The sequence below is a fragment of the Telopea speciosissima genome, chromosome 3, assembly GCF_018873765.1.
Source record: "Telopea speciosissima isolate NSW1024214 ecotype Mountain lineage chromosome 3, Tspe_v1, whole genome shotgun sequence".
In the NCBI taxonomy this organism is placed as follows: Eukaryota; Viridiplantae; Streptophyta; class Magnoliopsida; order Proteales; family Proteaceae; genus Telopea; species Telopea speciosissima.
Genome location: NC_057918.1, coordinates 34,380,718 through 34,401,778, shown reverse-complemented (window position 1 = coordinate 34,401,778; position 21,061 = coordinate 34,380,718). Strand labels below are relative to the sequence as shown.

General features: G+C 40.9%; 1 protein-coding gene and 1 long non-coding RNA gene across 8 annotated transcripts in view; one reads left to right on the top strand and one right to left on the bottom strand.

Moving 5' to 3' along the window:
* LOC122654486 (pullulanase 1, chloroplastic) overlaps window positions 1-21,061 on the bottom strand; it is a 125,260-nt gene that overhangs the window by 31,353 nt on the left and 72,846 nt on the right. For all 7 annotated transcript variants that reach the window (XR_006331918.1, XR_006331919.1, XM_043848599.1 and 4 more), the window contains exons 17-18: window positions 3,005-3,095; window positions 2,232-2,303 (exon numbers count right to left, since the gene is read on the bottom strand). Coding sequence is in view for 5 of the 7 variants with exons in the window: in XM_043848599.1 (XP_043704534.1) it covers window positions 2,232-2,303; window positions 3,005-3,095 (163 nt within the window). In the remaining 2 variants the exon portion in view is untranslated. The remainder of the gene's footprint in view (window positions 1-2,231; window positions 2,304-3,004; window positions 3,096-21,061) is intronic.
* Window positions 2,401-9,442, top strand: LOC122654488. The gene is made up of 3 exons (XR_006331920.1): window positions 2,401-2,539; window positions 8,553-8,555; window positions 9,432-9,442. It is a non-coding gene; the product is annotated as an uncharacterized LOC122654488 (long non-coding RNA).

Below are 21,061 nucleotides of genomic sequence, written 5' to 3'. Positions count from 1 at the left end.
TGGTGGAGGGACTTGCGGAGGCTGGCGGAGTGGCCTGCGGGGGCTGGCGGTGGTGGAGCGGCCTGCGGTGGTGGCTGTCCTTAAGGCAGAATCACGAAGAAGAAGAAGAGAAAGAAAAAAAGAAAAAAAAAGGAAGAAATTTCAAATTCCCATATCAACGGAATATCTTTAGCTTTGATGCCATATTGAATTCCGTAAATACTGGCTTGAGTCAGAGTGACTACAGCCATCTTTATTTATAATAAAGAGAAGAACATTTTGGAATGAGTACAAAGACAAATATACCCTTAGGACAATTCTACCCTTGAACCCATATTACAACATTTTACAATAATAGTAATCTACAGTTGGAGGCCTTTACAGATGCTGACTGGGATGGTTCTATTGATGATCGGTGATCTACATCAGGATACTATACTTTCCTTGGAGGGAATCTAGTCACATGGAGAAGCAAGAAACAATTCATTGTGTCTAGATCCAGTGTAGAAGCTGAGTATTGAGTGATGGCATATGGAGTCTGTGAGCTAGTATGGCTAAAGATGTAACTTAGTGATTTGAGAGTAACTGTTGCAAAGCCTATGTGACTATATTGTGATAACAAGGCAGCAATCAGCATAGGACCAAACACATTGAGATTGACTAATACTTCATCAAGGAGAAACTTGAACAAGGCACCATTTGTGTTCCTTTTGTTACCACAGAGAATCAATTGGCTGATGTGTACACAAAAGACCTACATTGTAAATGGTTTCATCCTATTGCATGCAAGTTGGGCACGAGATATATATATGCACCAACTTGAGGGGGAGCATTAATGTGTGTCAATGTGTCTAGGTTCAATGTACCTCGTGTGTGTTAAGGTTGAGCTGAGTCATTTCCAGCTTGCATACCTTATTTGGTGGAGCTGAGTCATCTCCACTTGCATACCTTATTTGTTTTCCCTTTCTAATCTATAAATAAAGTGGGCCTCTGTCTTCTGGAGACAAGCCAAATCATTCTAATATTCAACTCCCCCAATAGTAATAGTGACAACCTTAAACTATTATTTTGGCTTTATGGATATAAGGTCCATATTGATACGATAACCACAATAAATCAAGCATACCAGGGAAAAAATAATATTATATTATCTAACTTGCCTGTTTCTTTCTTTCTTTTTTTTCCTTTTTTGGGGTGAATAAATATTCATCACCAAAGGAAAGAAAAAAGGGGAAGACCCCCCCCCCCCAATAGGGGACAAAGAACAAAGAAACAATCCTACAATACAAAGGGCAAACTACACCCCTCAGGGGGGGATGGGGGGAATAAACTTAGAAGAAGGAAATCCCCAGGAAACAACAATACACATGTTCCTTGGGGAGTAAGCACAACCAGAGGAGATCCCAGAAACTTTGCTTGAGACTGCGACGGAGATGGAGTCCCTAATCTGATGAAAAGATCTAAAATTGGAGTTTCCATCTCCTGAGATTGCGCTCCATCCAAATATGTGAGATGGCCACTCCGAAGGTGTGCTGTCCAACCATATCATAGACAGAATTTCCCGCAAAGGTCATGTCCACCCAAATCCACTCTCTGGAAGGGGAGAATTCTTCTTCGCCTGTTTCTCTTTACTGGGTGTAAATAGTGATGTTTTACTGCAGGCCAGGTTTCAACATTGGATTGGCATAAGGTTGAGTCAACAGCTTCTCAAAGTTGCAGCCACCCAACAAAAGATGAATGACACAACTAAAAACTCAACCAAACTGCCAAGTTTCTACAGGTCCGGTTGGAGGCTTTGACCCATTTACTAGGTTTGAATAGACCGTCTCAAACTGGGATTAATATGGATAAAATTCAAAAGATGCCATACTGAAAGGATTTGATGGAACTGAAGTTACTGAAGTTCACCCCTAATAGAACTGCATCATTGTATCCTGATGTTACCAGGTCAAATATCAAAACTGAGATTCATACCCAGCAGCCATAGTTGCAAGAACAACAAAGCAACAATAGTTTTTAAATATGAAGCCTCATTTAATTGTTCACCATGGCATCAACTGAGACATGTGAATTAATGCATCTAATGAGAGGCCCATCATAAAATCCCCTTACTACCTATCAATTCAACCATAATGATCATTGTCAGGAGATCTAATAAAAATGGAGAGAAAATTGCATGTGATACATAAGTCCTGTATGTCAGCTCAAGCAACAGACTAAATAATATTAAGCACATATATAAAAATATGCACCTGGATGTGATCCTTTGATACTGCAAGCATTTGGTCCATGGCAGTTTTGGAACCGTGGTCTTGTGCATTAGGCTGTACAAGAAGCATGAGCCATATATTTATATCCACCATGGAACCTATTTCTTAAATCATTCAGACTGACAAGATCATAACAGAAAAAAGGAAACTAATTCCAGGAACAGATTAAATATAAGAAAGTTAAAAGTTTAAAACTAAAAACCACTTTTAACCAAAACATCCTTTTTAAGTCCACCTGAAATAGTTTTCATCCCTACAACAATGATTAGGCGAGGATCCAATCCAGTTAAGTGCATGAACATTGTACAATGATGTTTGATTGAGAAGAATGATTGACTGCAGGTGTGAAATTTTATTAATCAAAACAAAACTAAAAGAAATAATTTTTTTTGCGTGAATAAACATTCATTACCAAAGAGAGAAAACAAGAACCCCCAGAATACAGGGGGAGGAAAGAAAATAATAGACCATCCTTCAATACATAGGGCTAACCGACGCACAAGGAAGGGGAGAGAAGAGAATAAGGGAGACCCCAGGAAGCAACAATGAGCCTGTTCCTTGGGGAGTTTACACAAGAGGAAGGAGGGTAAGGGAAGGGGAGGAGGATTTCGAGCTGACATCGAAAGAGATGGAATCCCAGATCTGCCTGAAAGACCTAGAGTTGGAAGTCCATCTCCTAATGTTGCGCTCCATCCAACTAAAAGAAATATTGATATTAAGTAAACGGAAAAGGTACATAAATAATTATGGAATACCTGCAAAGAAAGACCAGTAATAAAACCTTGTTGAAGAGGATGACCGAATGGAGATCCACCAAGAACTGCATCTCGTATTCGATCATTAAAGCTGAAAAAACATTTTATAATGATTGATGATTCATAAACAACAAAATGAGATAGTTCTACAAAGTCTAATATAGATCAAGCATTGATAAATCAGACAGACTGAACAATTTTTTTAAGGGAAATTGATGGAATGGTAGTTCAAAGATGGAAAAGTAAATCAGCAGCCACACAAACAATCAAGGAACCCAGGCACAGAATCTGCAAACAGGTCTCAACAGGTTTTCTAACTATCTGTTTGAGTGATCCAATCCAGGTAAAAAATGTTGCATGATGCAGTCAAAGAGCATGGTACTATTGTGAGAGAATCGACTATCATCATTCAGTCATCACCCTAAAACCCATAGAGTAATGATATCATCCCCCCAGCCTATTATGAAGCTCGGGTTTGATGGTTGTTCAATAGGAAACTGTTAAGGATAAGGGTTAAGGATCGTGACTGTATTATGACTCAGCCTTAGCTAAGCATACCATATTTGTAATCCATTATCCAATCTACAAATAATAATGGCCTTAGTCACCATAGACAAGCCAATCTATTCTCTCCATTCTCTTCTTCTCAACTTGGTATCAGAGCCCAAGATTCTTTGGGTATGTTTCCTTTTTTCCAACAAAGCAGAGGGTTCAATTTGAACAGTAACTATCTTCTTCCCCAGAGAGAATTCAACAGTATGTCTTTTCCCCCTGAAGTCAAATAGTATCAATAACAAAAGGACACGAAGGAATCTCTTCCTCAATACTCTCCCCCTAAAGAGAATACTGGTGGTAGGGCTCAACTTCATGAAAGGTTACATCCATGGTGATGAAGAGTTTGCAGGAAGGGAGATGATACCATTTGTAACCCTTTTGGGAAGTAGAATTATGGAACAAGAACTCACCGAGATCTCGGTAATATCTCGCTTTTTTAAAACACCGAGACGAGATGATAGGAGAAATAGGAGGAATGCATTGTCTTGCTGAGATCTTGGTCAAGATCTCAATCTCGGTTCGTTAGTGATCTCGGTCATCTCGGTGGGAAACCTTGGTATACAGGCACTTATTTATGCCTAATATCATTGACAGACACTTTTTTATAAACAACAAAAAGTTTTCCAACAAATCCAAGATTGCTTAAATCTGATTTTATTGAAGGAGTTATGTTTCGGTCAAATCTCATTTGGTATGCGCGAATGCTGTCAAAATCAGTCTGAATGAAAATATTTTCTTAGACATCAAAACAAATAAATATTTTACCGCACTGTTGGTTTTTAGCAATATTTTACCATAATTAAGTTTATGGAATTTTTATATTTGAGAAAAACCTTAGCATTTAAAAGTTGAAAATTGCACATACCGCCGAAAATCCAGTTTTTATTCTTGAACTGGGGGTTTACTTTTTATGCTTTTAGGATTTTATTTTTTAACCATTTTTATTGGATTCAAATAGGGGAGTATTTGCTTATTTATGAATCATTACAAACCAGAATCTGGATAAACAAGTCAAGAGAAGAAAAAGAGAGGAAGAGGTTGCCGCAAGAAGTGTAACGACCCAAACCCAGATACAGGTAAAGGTACAGCCCTCACGGGAGCTGATCAAACAATCGCTAAAATCATGCGGAATCATTCAAAACAAAACACAAAATTCAAGTCTCAAACATAAAATATTCAAAAAAAAGCCTTAATCCCAAAAACTCCGACTAGTGGCAGTCTAAAGTTTGTCCAAAATAAAAATCTTAAATTCCAATCTATCAGAGTTTACCTCTCAAACTGCTCTCTATTACATCCATCTAATGAAATAAAATAGTGAGTAAAGAACATAAATCTTCGAGTCACCCTCGAACTCTCCACCAATAGCATACCACTATCTCTATTCTCTGTGATGTTAAAAATGGGGTGAGCTAAACAGCCCAGTAAGATAGAATATAACAAGAGCACAACACAGTAACAACAATTAAATCAAACACTTTTTAAATTCTCAAAACTACACTACTCGATAAGACACTTGCTTGATAACACGTCACATTTAAAAGAACTCTATCACTTGGAATCACCCTTTTTGTCACATTAGCCGGCACTGAGGGAAACAAGCTGCCTCCGCCCATAACACGGGAGGAAAACACGGCCCCCTTACAATCACTTACGATCACTTACGGTTGTTACCCCATGCCAACAGAAACTGGTTCCCTCTCCTCCATTTCAGGTAAGGGATCCATTCATTGTTCTCTTACCCTTTCTCTTTCCTCTGTTTTACATGTCCCGAATTTTTCTACTAATTTGTTATCCATTAGCAGCCTCACTAGGGACTTAAATTGTAAAGTAACTTTCTTCCCATCTCATTGTGTTTTCCAGGACCTAGCAACGGGCGGTACGATTGGTTGTGCTAGGATGGATAGTGATCTCTATCTGCTTGATGGTTCCCTTCAACATCAAATGTTACTTCTGTTCCTGAGGATTCCACACTTGCTCTGTCTGATCTTCATCAATGGCATCGTCAGTTGGGTCATCCCCCTTTAGGGACTTTATTTAAGTTATTTCCCACTTTATTTAAGCGATGTAATCCAAATAGTTTTGTTTGTGATGCTTGCACCATAGCAAAGCAAACTAGACACACTTATCCAATTTCTGATAATAAAATGCTGAGTTGTGTAACCCGATAAGGGTATTTTTGGTTTCCTCTTTGTTTATTCCCTATAACTAGCATAGTCGGCTGTACAGGGACATATCTGTAATTCTGCCCTATTATTGAAAGCTATAAATGAAAGGAGCTGAGTGAACAAGTTATTCACTCAAACCATTCTCCTATTTTCTGTTTTGCTAACATGGGGTATCAGAGCAAAACCCTAAAACCCTATTCTGATCTAAGTCCCAAAACCCCCTTCCTCCCTTCCATCATTTTCTCTTCTCCCCTCCTTCCTTCGATCTTCTTTCTCCTCTTCCTCTTGGTTCTTTCCCTTCCCCTTAGGGCAGCACTAATGAGGTGATCTTACGATCTAGTTGCTGCCCTTAAACCCACCTCATCTTCTCCATAACATAAACCCTATTTCAGCCCGATAGTTGCTGCCCTTCTTTTTGCAATATTGAAGCTCCCCAAGTTTGAAGATCAAGCCTCGATACCTTTTGTAGATTGATCTTCCCCTGATTGGGGCTTCCTCTGCAACCCTAACCAGCAACTATCGACCTTTCCCATTCCTCCTTTGAAGACCCTAACCTCAAATTGATCTTATTTTCAGGTTTTTCTAAAACCTTGACACCAATCGATTCCTTCTGAGTTAGGGCTGCTGGGCTGCTTGTTGTTGCTGCTTCTTTCGGAGGTGTTTACTACCATCAAGAGGATCCCTCGACCTCAGTTTCAGCCACAGATTCTGCAACTTTTTTGGAGATTCCAGTTTTACTTTTCTTGAGATCGATTTTCCCTCATATCGATCCCAAGGTTGTTGATCTTCTTGGCTGACTGCATCAGGTCCTTTCTTGCTCCCTTCGTTGTTTGGCTGCACCAATGACAGGTTCAGACTCCTCTTCTGCAATCTCTGGGCTTGATGGACAGTCCTAGACAGAATTTCTTCCCCTTGCTGCTCCTATCAAACTCGATGGCACAAAAGACCTCAAGTGGTCTCGGACTACCTACTTGACCATTGTTGGTAGTGGCCTTATTGGCCATATCCTTGGGACTAACCCCATGCTAGCTGAAACTGGTTCTCCGCAAGAAAAGTGGATGTCTCATAATGCTATGGTGATGTCTTATTTGATCCACTCTATGCAACCAGATCAGTCCGACAATTTTTTACTTCTGGAAACAGCCCATCAAATCTGGAGTGCCGCCAAGGAGACTTATGGACGCGTTAGGAATGATGCTCAGGTGTATGAGATTTGCAAGAAGGCCCATGACAGTATGACACCACTTAGAAGGAGCTGTCCATATCTGCGTACTATGTTGCCCTCAAAAGCTTGTGGCAGCAATTGGATCATTACTCCGACTATCAGCCCTCTACACCTACTGATATTGCTGCCTATCGTAAACACGTCGACAAAATCTATGTATACGACTTCTTGGCAGGTCTGAATGTGGAGTATGACCCTATTCAAGTGCAAGTACTGAGCCACCCTCCCTTCCCTACACTAGAGTAGTCATTTTCTTTGGTTCATACAGAGGAGACTCGTCGGGCTGCTATGTTGCATACTCCTACTGTCGATCGGTCTGCCCTACAGACTACTTCCAGCCCCACTTCTATTCCCATTACTGATGGTGGTAATATTGTCTTCAAGGAGCCTGTCAAGTGTGAACACTGCAACAAACTTTATCACACCAAGGCTCAATGCTAGAAATTACATGGGAAGCCTGCTGATTTTGAGGCCAAACGGGGCTGTGTGAAGTCCAAACCCAAGGCAAATCTTACGGAATCTTCTTTTGCACCTGCTGCTGCCCCCTCTACTGACATTGGGCTTACTCAGGATGAACTCCTGGCTTTCCGTCTCATGCTATAGGCCTCTTCCACTGTACCTACCACGGCATCTGCACCTGCTACCCTTTCTGGTTCTCACATTGCCTCAGGTATTCCAGTTGGTAGTCATTGTGCATCGGCTGTCTCTGTTCCTTGGATTATAGACTCCGGTGCCACTGACCACGTGACTGGTTCTTCCCATGTGTTTCACCAGTATTCTCCCTCTTCTGGCAAAGATAGTGTTCGAGTAGCTAATGGTTCTCTTTCTCCTGTTAATGGAAAGGGTTCCATTCGTTGCTCTTCTTGTTAGAGTTTATATATGTTAGAGCTTATATGTTGTAAGGGTACTTTAGGAACTAGTTAGCTTACTAGTTACCTTATATTGTAATTTTCATTTTTTTCCTTTTACCTCCCTAGGGAGGTGTATGTAATTTGGTCTATTTCATTAGTGAAGTAATATTGGTGTGGTGGAGATAATCTCACACACAACTTTCCACCAAATTCTCTTTCTCTCCATTTCTTCATCTTCTTCTTCTTCTCTTCTTCTTCCATCTCCTTCTTTCTTACTTACATCCTTTACCTAAATTTCAACTTGGTATCAGAGCTAGCATCTCGGGTTTGAGAGTCGACTAGGCTCGGTTGTGATCTTCACCTCTCTTTGGAACCCTAACAAGGCAGAGGGTTCCATTGGAGGCTGTAATATATGAGATAATACACATTATACACTCTTTGGAGTTATACTCTTCAAACCAAACTCATATGTGGAGAGTTTAGGAGTTGCTACCAGTGGATTGAAGCTGTAGAAGGCAGCTACCAAGTTACCGCCAGCCTTTGGAGGGATTTTTTCAAGTCTGCGTTATCCCTTTACCATTTGGAATGAGACCCTGCGCATCTGAATCGCCTAGGGGTCCTCTTTCAGACCTCCAAACACTTGAATGTTGAGAGGAATGCTTATTGGCGAAAACTGCATTGCAGCCTTGGAAGAAAACCCAGGATTTCCGCCAGCTTCTCTGTGTTCCAGTTTTGATTCTGCCCCTTGGCAGATTGTTTTGCCTTGAAGCTTGGCCCATTTGAGTCGCCTAGAAGTTCTCTTTTGAAGCCCTAAGAGCTCGGTTCTTGAAGGGGGAAGATTGGAGAGTATTGCTCTCTCTTTTGCTGCTGTACAGGTATTGACAGCTCTGTTTTTTGCCCCCTATTTGACTTTTATGGGAAAATGGATGTCTATTAGTTATTGAACATGAAGTGGTAGCTTGGTCTGGTTTCTGTTGAATGAAGGCTATTGGGTGTTGGAGTGATTTGGTTGATGTTTTACAAGCTCTTGCTTCCTGTACACTTGCTGTTTTTTGGTACTTGCTCTATGTCGGGTTGATTTGGTTGTTTACAGCTACTTGATTGCTGGTTTGTTTCTGTATTTGGGTTGAGTATGGTCTCCCCATTTGAGTTGGATATTTTTTTTCGAAGTGGGATTGCTTGATGTTGATGAGGAAAGTTTGCCTTGTTTCTCCAGTTGTGGTGTTGAATTTCCTTGAGTTGTTTGCCTTGTTTGGCCTTGGAGAAGTGAATCGACAAAGGTTGTTTGGATAGAGTGTGTACTCCCCATTGGATTTGAGTATCATTTCCTTTTCTTTGTGTATTCCTACATTTTGTCAGCTCTTGGAGGAAGAGGCCAGGGTCCACCACAAGGAAATGACAGAGATATGTTCGCTGTGACCATTGTGGAAAGTTTAAACACACGCGAGATATATGTTGGGCGCTTTATGGCTATCCCCCTGGTGTGCAAGGTAGCAGGAGAGGGGGAGCCCGAGCATACACCTTGTTGACTAAGGATACACCTATGCGATCTCCAGCTTCTTCAGCTTCCACTTTACAGGCCTCTACATCTGGCCCTTTTGCTACCTCTAGGTGGGTCATTGATTCTGGAGCCACTGACCATATGACCGGCATATCTCAGTGTTATGACTCTTACTCTACCTATTATGGTCAGGAAAAGGTTAGAGTTGCTGATGGTTCCTTTTCTTCTATTTCTGGTAAAGGTAGTGTCCGTGTCACTTCTCTCTCTCTTGATTTTGTTCTTCATGTTCCTCAGTTTCAAACTAACCTTTTATCTGTGAGCCACCTAACCAAGTCCTTGAATTGTTCTGTTACTTTCTTTCCATCTCATTGTGTTTTTTAGGATTTGGTGACAGAGGGTAATTGGTAGAGGACGTGAGGAAAAGGGGCTTTATCTTCTTGATACAAGAACATCCACCCTTCCTACTGCCCAATCCTACGTATGTGGGCGTAGTGACAACAGTAGTATGGACTCTGTGATGTTGGGGCATTAACGCTTGGGCCACCCTTCTTTTGGGGTTATAAGGACAAAACTACCCCACTTGTTTTCCTCCATTCCTTCTTCCCATGTGTTTAAGTGTGAACCTTGTTTGTTTGCCAAACATTCTCGTTCTCCTTATCCTTATCATGGTTATAGATCCAATGTTCCTTTCCATATTGTGCACTCTGATGTTTGGGGATCCTCTCCCACTACTTCTTTGTCTGGTTATCGTTATTTTGTTTCCTTTGTTGATGACTATTCCCGGTCCACTTGGACCTTCTTGATGAAACAAAAAAGTAATGTTTATGCTGCCTTTAAAAAATTTTATCAGCTCATTTATACCCAGTTCCGTACTCGCATTCAAATTGTTCATTCTGATAAAGGGGGTGAGTATATGTATGGGGGGCTTCAGCAGTTTTTACTGATAATGGCATTATCCATCAAGGTGCTTGTGTTGACACCCCTCAACAGAATGAGGTGGCTGAAAGGAAAAATCGCCAACTGTTGGAAGCCACTAGGAGTCTCCTGTTTGGCATGGATGTTCCCAAGACTTTTGGGTCTGCAGCCCTTCTTGCTGTTGCCTTTTTAATCAATCGCATGCCCTCTAAACCTCTTAACTTCAAATCCTCTTTAGACTTGTTGTCTCCTCAAACTTCTGCTTTCTCTCTTCCTCCCAAGGTGTTTGGGTGTGTCAGCTATGTCCATGTTAATAAATATGCTCGGACTAAGCTTGACCCCAAGGTACTCAAATGTATTTTCCTTGGATATTCCTCCTCTGCCAAGGGGTATAAGTGCTAACATCCCTCTTCCTGAAGGACACTTCTCTCCAAAGATGTTACCTTCTTTGAATCTATCCCTTTCTTCACTTCTTCTCAACATCTTTAGGGGGAGAATAGTGGAAATGAAGAGGCTGCTTCTATCCCTTTCCTCTCACCTTTACCTATTTCTCCATTTCTGTTTGATATTGGGAAACACAAAGAGGGGGTTATTGTTGGTACTGATACTCATTCAGGGGTTGATGCTAGTAATGAAAATGAGGTGGTTATGGAAAATGGTTTTGGTAATGAGAAGGATTACCACATTAAGTACAAAAAAGGTGACTGCTTGAAGAGTAAAGGAAAGAAAACCTGCCAAGAGCCCTCTTTAAATCCACATCCTAAGATACATCCTCCCCAGTAAGGTAACATTCCTTCTCTTCCTTCTAATTTAGACCTTCCGATTACTGTTACAAAAGGAAAGAGAGCTTGCACTAATCCTATTTCCCAATTTGTTTCCTATGATGCTCTCTCTCCTACAAGTCTTGCTTTTACTGTTGATCTCTCTTCTTTTTCCATTCCCAAGAATCTCAGTTTAGTTATGTCTGACCCAAAGTGGAAACAAGCTATGTCTGAGGAAATGATGGCCCTCGAGAAGAATTGTTAGATATATGAGCTAGAATACCGTGGGGGGTATTCTGGACCTTTTTCCCTTTGTTATTTTATTTGTTTTGAATGTGGTTTAGTCCCACATTGCTCATGTACATAATTTTACTGTTTTATTACTCTTATAAATAAAGAGGTGCTTGGGATGGAATTAATCATCCAAGCCTTTCCCTAATTTTAAATCTCTCTACATGGTATCAAAGCAGGAAGGGGTCACGGTATCGAATCCCCCTGGGAGCGGGCAGGTGTTGAAATTACTTATCCACCTGTGTCCCCATTTGGATAGTCTGCCGTGTTAGAGCTCCTGGTCGATATACATATTGTTTCCTCCCTTTCCTACAAGGTCGGCCTTTTAGAGGAAGTGGTTCCAACATGGTATCAGAGCAGATTTCGAATTAGGGACCAACAACCTTCGATTTCAGTCCTTTTCTCCCTCTCTCTCTCTCTCGATCTTCTTCCCCTCTCTATCTTTCTCTCTTCTCCCTTGTTCTCCATCCCCATATAGGGCAGCACTGATGAGGTGATCATGCGATCCAGTTGCTGCCCCCATTACCTCATTTATGCCCCATAATTCTGCTCGATAGGAACAGACCAGAGCTGCCTGCGATATTGGTTCTTCAGTTTTTTTTGGAGATTGCTTCTACAACAACTGTAAGGAATCAACTCCTCTCTTTGAAGACCACAACCTGCTGCAGGATTTCTCTTTCATTGGTTCAATTCTTATCCCACAGATTTGAAGACCTCCTTGAGATCGATTCCACCATTCAGGGTGTTTTCCAAAACCCTGACACCTATCGATCTTAGGGTTGCTGCTGCCCATTGGACCTGATTTTTTGCAGGTTATTTCTTCCATTATAAAGGGTCAATCGACTTCAGTTGAAGCCACTTTTCTGTAGTTTTTGTCCCTCTTTATTTCCTTTATTGATCTCAACAATTCAGGGTATTTTCAAAACCCTGACAATATCGATATAGGGCTCTTCCTTTGCTGCTATTTCTGACTTTTGGAGAGTTGATTCAGCCCTTAATTTGAAGTTAATATTGGGCTTATTTGCTGCCAGTATGGGTGATTCTATCACTTCTTCAGCTACTTCGGATCAGCCACTTAATGATGGTCACAGCAAGACAGACTACCACAGCTTCCCACCAAATCCTATTAAACTTGATGGCTCGAACTACCTGTTATGGTCCAGATCTGCCTCTTTTGCCATTGCTGGCGGTGGTCGCACCAGCCATATTAATGGCACCAGTGTTATGCCCACTGAACAAGGCCCTGCTCAGGAAAGGTGGCTTGCCAATAATGGTGTTCTCATGTCCTACTTGATTGGTTCTATGACTTCAGATTTGCAGCATAACTTTCTTCTTTCTAGACATAGTTGCACAGATTTGGGCTGCCTGTAAGGAAACCTACGGGCAGCTTGGCAATGATGCCCAGGTATATGAACTTCGGAAGAAGGTCCTTCATACCACTCAAGGTGAACTTTCAGTTTCGAAGTATTATGCTACTCTACGCAGTCTATGGCAACAATTAGACCACTTCTCTGACTTCCACCCGACTACAGTTGTTGATATTGCTTCCTATAAGAAGCATGTGGACAAGATCAGGGTCTATGATTTTTTGGCTGGCTTAAATGTGGAGTATGATCAGATTCATGTTCAAGTGTTGGGACATACCCCTTTTCCCACACTTGAACAATCTTATGCCTTGGTGTCCTCTGAGGAGAACCGTAAGGCTGCCATGTTGCACCCTCCTACTACTAACAGATCAGCTCTCAAGGCTGCTGCCCCTGCCACTCCTACACCTAGTGGCACTGCTTCTCTTGGTAATTCTACTACAGGGACTGTTGTTTGTGAGCACTGTCACAAACCCTATCACACCAAGGAGAAGTGCTGGAAACTTCATGGGAAACCAGCTGACTTTGAAGCTAAAAGGGCTGCCAAGACAAAGACAAAGACAAAGACAAAGACCAAGGCCCATCAGACTGAGACTGTTACTGACTTACTGCAGCCCCTACTACTGACACTGGTCTATCCCAGGATGATCTACAAGCATTCCTACGTGTGCTAAGGTCTTCCGCTGCTGCTACCTCTACTACATCAGCTGCTGCCAGTTCTTCTACTCCTTCAGGATCACACTTTGCCCAGTCAGGTATTCCATTTGGAGGTCATTGTGCTTCTGTAGCTTCCATCCTTGGATCATAGATTCTGGAGCTACAGATCATATGACCGGTTCCTCTGGTTTGTTTCATAGATATTCTCCCACTTCTGGGAAAGACAAGGTCAAGGTGGCTGATGGTTCCCTTTCTTCCATATCTGGAAAAGGAATCATCAACTGCACTTCCTCTCTTCCCTTGTCTTCTGTTTTGCACATTCCTAACTTCACTACTAACCTTCTTTCCATTAGTAGTATTACCCGTGATCTTAACTGCAAAGTCACTTTCTTTCCTTCTCATTGTGTGTTTCAGGATCTGGAATCTGGGAAGACGATTAGATTGGGTAAAGTGCACGGTGGGCTGTACCTGCTTGATGATGGTCGCTTCTCTCCACCACCATTGCCTTTTCCGCTACATAAGAACTCCATGGTCTCTTCTGAACTCTACCAATGGCACTCTAGGTTAGGTCACCCCCCTTTAGGAATTTTAGCTCATTTATTTCCTAGTTTTGTCACCCTTCGTACTAAGGATGACTTTTTTTATGAGGCTTGTGTTCTGGCCAAACAGACACGTTCACCTTATCCACTTTCAAATAAAAGGAGTTCTTCTTGTTTTCAATTGGTGCATTCTGATATTTGGGGCCCTAGTCGTAAAACATCTATTTCTGGTCATCGTTGGTTTGTCTCTTTCATTGATTGTCATTCTAGGAACACCTAGGTGTATCTTTTGCACACAAAAAATCAGGTTTTTTCATGTTTTCAGCACTTTCATAAAATGGTCCAAACTCAGTTCCAGTACTCTCAAACATGGTACAAAATTTCGCGACATATCGCCGATATATCGCGAAATTTTGGTAATTTCGGTAGGGCCAAAACGAGATGGGCTTCCAAAATGAAAAAAGTTCAAATTTCGGTATATTTCGGTATATTTCAATATATTTCGTAGAAATACTGTGTATTGAGCAGTATATTTCGGTACATTTCGGTATATTTCGGTAAATTTCGTAGAAATACTTTGTTTATTGAGTATTGAACTATTGACTATTATGAAGTTTATGAGTTATGACTTATGCGCTTATGACTTTATGAGTTTAAACTTTAAACTAAAGGCTACATTTGACTTTATTTTTGTTTCATTACTTTGTTTAAATTTCTTATTATGTTTTTTAATACTTAAACAATATGTATTTAACTATTTTATACAACAGGGTCCGACCGTATACAGTCAATCAAGGGTGCAAATCTAAAACACCACTTTGAGTTCATTTTTTTTTGCAATATGAAGGTTTAAATGTGTTTATTTAGCTTAAATAAGGGTGTCCATGAAGTATCAGACCTAGATATGGCCAAATACCCACCAAGAGGGACTCCCGAAATATTGCAGAAAAAATGCAATATTTCGGCGAAATTTCGCCATATTTCGGATATCTCGGTAGGCCCGAGATACCGATATATCGCAAGATATAGTACTATGGTAGTCTCAAAGTATTGAGAAGTGATAATGGAACCGAGTATACAGAATCCCATTTTCAAAAATATTTGGCTGACCATGGCATCATTCATCAAACTAGTTGTATTGATACCCCTGCCCAGAATGGTGTGGCAGAAAGGAAAAATCGCCACTTGTTAGAGATGGCCAGGGCTTTGATGTTTGCGCGGAATGTCCCATCTCAATATTGGGGGGATGCGGTTCTTACTGCGGCCTATCTCATCAATAGGCTACCCTCTCGAGTTCTTAACTCCCGTAGCCCCTCTGATATTTTAATGGGTAATTCCTCATTTATTGTGCCTCCCAAGGTGTTTGGTTGTGTGTGTAATGCTAGAGATACCAAATCTCCAGGCAAACTTGAACCTCGGGGGCTCCGTTGTATTTTCTTGGGTTATTCTCCAACCCAGAAAGGTTATAAATATTACCATCCCCCTTCCCGTTGTACCATGGTTAGTATGGATGTTATTTTCCATGAGTCGCTTTCTTATTATTCTTCGCCACCTCTTCAAGGGGAGAGTCCAAGTGAAGATGTGCCTTTTAAGATTCCTCTACCTGAGGTTCCTCTGGCTGCTGCCCAGCCTCCTTTACCGCCCACGACTGCTGTCCAGCCTTCTTTATCACCACCCACGGCTGCTGTCCAGCCTTCTTTACCACCCACGGTTGCTGCCCAGCCTCTTTTGGATGCTGACCATCCTACTTTGGTTAATACCCAACATCCTCTGGCTGTTCCTCCCTCACCTGATGGGAATCCTTTACAGGGGGAGACCATAGAAAATAGTGTTGTTAATGTTCCTATCCAGGGGGAGCTGACTCCGGTCCAGAGAACTATTGGTGAATTTCAGAAGAGATTTGACAACTCCAGCATACTCGCATATACTAGGGGCAGATCCAACAGAGGGCAGTTGCAACCCACTGTAGCACCAATACCCATCCAATTGTCGGCTCCAGACCCGGATCCTACATCTCCTGGTAATCCCTCTTCTTCCCACCTACCTATTGCTCATCGCAAAGGTACTAGGACTTGCACTTTACATCCCATATCTCGTTTTGTTTCTTATAGCTCTCTTTCTCCCTCTTTTCATGCTTTTGTATCTTCTCTTTCCTCTATCTCGATTCCTAAAAATTGGCAGGAAGCATCTACAGATGGAAAGTGGAAGGCAGCAATGTTGGAAGAAATGAGAGCACGACACAAAAATAATACGTGAGATCTTATGGCTCTTCCTCTAGGGAAAAAACCAGTGGGATGTAGATGGGTCTTCGTGGTCAAATAGAAGGCTGATGGTTCGGTGGATATGTATAAGCCACGCCTGGTTGCAAAGGGGTTCACTCAGACTTATGGAGTAGACTATCAGGAGACCTTTGCACCAGCGGCAAAGCTCAACACCATCAGGGTGTTATTATCTTGTGCTGCAAATCTTGGGTGGGATCTTCAGCAACTAGATGTGAAGAATGCCTTCCTCCATGGGGAGCTTTAGGAGGAGGTATATATGGACATTCCACCAAGCTTCTCTGATGACAGGACCAGGGGCAAGATCTGTAAATTGAAGCGTGCTCTTTATGGGTTGAAGCAGTCACCTAGGGCCTGGTTTGGCAAATTTCATAAGGCTATGATTTCAACAGGTTACAAACAGAGCAATGCTGATCACACTTTGTTTATTAGACGAGTTGGTGACAAGGTTACTCTTCTCATAGTCTATGTGGATGATATTGTGGTCACTGGTAATGATGGTGCTGCAATCAGGGATTTGAAGCTTCTCCTTAGCCGTGAGTTTGAGGTCAAAGATCTTGACCCTCTAAAATATTTTCTAGGGATAGAAGTTGCTCGCTCTTCAAAAGGCATCTTTCTTTCCCAAAGGAAATATGTCCTTGATCTATTGACTGAGACAGGGCTGCTAGGTTGTCATCCTTCAGATACTCCTATGGAAGCTACTACAAAACCTAGGGAGAAAGAGGGTGAGCAGGTTGACAAGGGTGGTTATCAGCGGTTAGTGGGCAAACTAATCTACCTTTCCCACACACGACTTGACATAACAGTTGCTGTAAGTTTGGTGAGCCAGTTCATGCATGATCCCTATTCCTCTCATATGGATGCAGTCCATCGTATTTTGAGGTATTTGAAGTCTGCTCCAGGAAAGGAAATCCTCCTATCTCCCAATGGTCATCTCAAGATTGAAGCTTATACTAATGCTGATTGGGCTGGTTCTACTGACAGGAAATCTATCTCTGGCTATTGTTCCTTTGCGGGTGGGAACCTTGTCACATGGCGTAGCAAAAAGTAGAATGTTGTGACAAGGTCCAGTACTGAAGTCGAGTTTCGTGCAATGGCCCAAGGCATTTGTGAACTTCTATGGCTTAGAGGATTATTGCAGGATATTGGTGTTGCTGTCCATCTTCCCATGATGCTTTATTGTGACAATAAGGCTGCCATTAGCATTGCTCATAACCCTGTCCAGCATGATCGCACTAAACACTTGGAGGTTGACAGACATTTCATTAAGGAAAAGCTTGAAGCTAGCCTCATTTGTGTTCCCTTTGTGAAGTCTACTGATCAACTGGCTGATGTGTTCACTAAGGGACTGAGTAGCAAGCTGTTTCATCCTATCTTAGTCAAGTTGGGCATGCATGATATATATGCTCCAACATGAGGGGGAGTATTAGATATATGGGCCAGAATACCGTGGGGGGTATTCTGGACCTTTTCCCCTTTGTTATTTTATTTGTTTTGTATGTGGTTTAGTCCCACATTGCTCATGTACATAATTTTACTGTTTTATTAGTCTTATAAATAAAGAGGTGCTTGGGATGGAATTAATCATCCAAGCCTTTCCCTAATTTTAAATCTCTCTACAAGAATGGTACTTGGAAATTGGTTGATCTTTCCAGGGGGAGAGTCCCAGTCATGGTACAAAATCTCGCGATATTTTGCCAAAATATAGCCATATTTCGTATATCTCGAGTGGTCCGAAACAAGAAACATACCGAAATGGAAAAATACAATATTTCATCGATATCTCGTGATATATCAATGATATATCGTGGACTCACAAGATATCGACGAAATATCAAATTTTAACTTAAAGTGTCACGTGAGCAATCCCTTATATTCACATATTTCGCAGGTTTCGGTCGAGACCTGCTATAGCTTAGAAATTCCACCATTTTGCCTCTTCTTCTACTCTTCCAAGCTCTAATCCAAGACTCCAAGCATTGTTCAAGCACTTTGTTGACGGATTGTCGCCGGAAAACACATCGGAGGCTCATCTAAGCACATCCTTCAAGCCTTTTTTTCATTATTTAAGGTAAATCCTTTTCCTTTAAAATTATTTTTTTGAAAATACTATTACTAGAGTTGTTGGATGGTGATGAAATTTATATATGTTAGACACCGGAGGCCGACTACAACTTCATGGTGTCGAAATTTTTTTTACATATGTATTTTATATTTTTTTATTTTCTGGTTTTAAAAATTGATTTTCCTACAACTAAAATAGGAAAAAAATTAGGGGTAATAAAACTTAGATGGGGATCAATTAAATATATGTTAGACACCAATGGCCGAACTACGGCTTCACGGTGCCGAACTTATTTTTCTGCCCATGAATAATTATTTTTTTTTAGAAAATAAAAAATATATTTAAAAAATAAAAAAATAAGAAATAAATAAGGAAAAATATGAGTTTTAGGTTTGAAAAATCATGAAAAAATTTGAAAGTAATTTCTACATGTTTTGAAATGCATTAGATATATATTATGTTTAATAATTTTCGGTTTTGTTGTGTTAGGCCAATATTTATATTAAAATTATATATAAAAAATTATTTTTAATTATGAGAAAAATATAAGGGTTAGGGGGAAAATATTAAATAGCTATACAATTGTTTTAATATTCTAAAAGTCTCAATTGAAGTGCTTCTACATTAAGTTTTTAATTATTTGTTTTACTTACATTGTAGTAAACAAGTATTATTATGGCGGATCGTGAAAGACAACGTGCAAAGGGCAAGTAAAAGGTAGGGGAAAGTAGTCAACAGAGGGGCCAGAGAGAACAGAGAGAACAGAGAGAACAGAGGCCAGCCAGCCAGCATAGGGGTGACATGGCACTCCAATTGATGGGGATAAGAGAAAATCCCAATGTAACTATTGTCACATGCAGTTTTTGGGAGGTGGGTCCAGTAGATTTAAACAACAACTGACTGGAGGATCTAAAGATGTTGTAGGTTGCCATATGGCACCTGTGCAAGTAGCTAAGGAGATTAGTGAGAGTTTGAGGGGAAAGAAGAAGAGGAAGGCAGACAAGCAGAGAATAAGAGAACAACTTGAGGATACAGTGAGGAGTTCAATGGGAGGAGGAGGACAATACCATGATGATGATGATGATGAGGACATTACAGTACCTGATGATATACAAACAGTAGTGGAGGCTAGGGACTTTCGACAGACTATTTCAAGGAGTAGAGTTAGTTTTCAAGATGATCAGCAGAGACAAAGAGTAGGGGGTAGTGGAGGAGCTGGCACATCTGGAGGTTCTAGATCTTTCAATCCTTTTAAAAGACAAAGTGTGAAGGCAGCCCCAACACCTCTATCAGTACCAGTACCACCATCAGCATCAGATCCTAAACTACATACGAAGAAAGGAAGCAATCAACCAAGAATCAAAGGAGCATGGAAGGGGATGAAGGGGTTAGTTAAAAAGTTAATAGCTAAGTGGATGCTATACCATACCATCCCAGCAAATACTGCACAAGGCCCCCATTATGATACCATGATTGATACAATTGCAGAGGCTGGCCCAGGGTTCAAGGGCCCCACCCCATATGAGGTAATGAATGTTTATCTACCTCAACAAAAGTCTGAGATTGATGAGTACATTGGGGAGATGAGGAGTATGTGGGAGACATATGGGGTGACTGTAATGGCAGATGGATGGACTAGGCCTACAAGAAAGTCCATCATCAATTTTATGGTTTATTGTGATGGGAGGACAGTTTTCCTCAAATCTTTGGATGCATCCAAATAGATAAAGGATGCAAAATACATTTACAGATTGTTAAAGGAAGTAGTTGAAAAAGATTTGGGAATTGAGAATGTTGTCCAGATTGTAACGGACAATGGAAGCAACTTCAAGCTGGCCGGTGAGAAAATGATGAACAACAGTAAGTACTGGCTCTTCTGGACTCCTTGTCCAGCCCATTGCATTGATCTAATGCTAAAGGATAAGGGAAAATTAAAGTTTGTGAAGACTGTGGTTGAAAGTGCAAGACAAGTCACCAACTTTGTATACAACCACTCCTTTGCATTCAATCTATTGAGGGAAAAATGTGGGGGTGACTTGGTGAGGCCAGGCATCACAAGATTTGCCACCAACTACATTGCCCTAAAAAGCATTTTACTCAATGCCAGGCTGAGAAGTATGTTTGCTTTTGAGGAGTGGTTTGGATGGAAGGGTTCCAATACCGCAAGTGGGAGGGAATCACAAGCAACCATATCATCTGAGGACTTCTGGACAAAACTAAGCAAAGTGGTGAAAGTTTTGGAGCCAGTAGTTAAAGTTCTACATATAACTGACTCCGCTCTCAAGGGCCCTACCATGCCAGGCCTATATGCTGCAATGGACTTGATGAAAGATAGTGTCTACAGTGTGACTCCTCGCAGTAGCAAGCACTTCTTGGATATCATCAATGCTCGCTGGGAGAATCAACTTATGCATCCACTGCATAAGGTTGGTGAGTAAATTTGTTTATGTAACTAATTCATCGTATTACTATTTACTAATTACCTATGCATTTGACAATATCTCATTTCTATATGTCAAATTCCAGCATACTACTTGAACCCCAAGTATCAATATAATAATAGGCTTGGGTTGGAAACTCAACTTATTGATACTGTGAAACAAGTAGTGAAGAAGTTGGAGCCAGATGGTAAATTACAAGCTATTTGCAACAATGAGGTGAGTCTTAGAATTCATTTGGAATATAATTAGTCAGTAGTAATTACTAATTACTAATAAGTAATAAGTAATTATTAATTTTTCACATGGGTGTAGATGAAGATGTTTAGGGATGCATTAGGAAGTTTTGAAACCGATGCTACAATACAAGGCAGAGCACGCAATGATGCTGGTACTCAATTCAATATCTAATTCTTTTAAGTTTTAAATTACAATATTTGACACGTCTTTT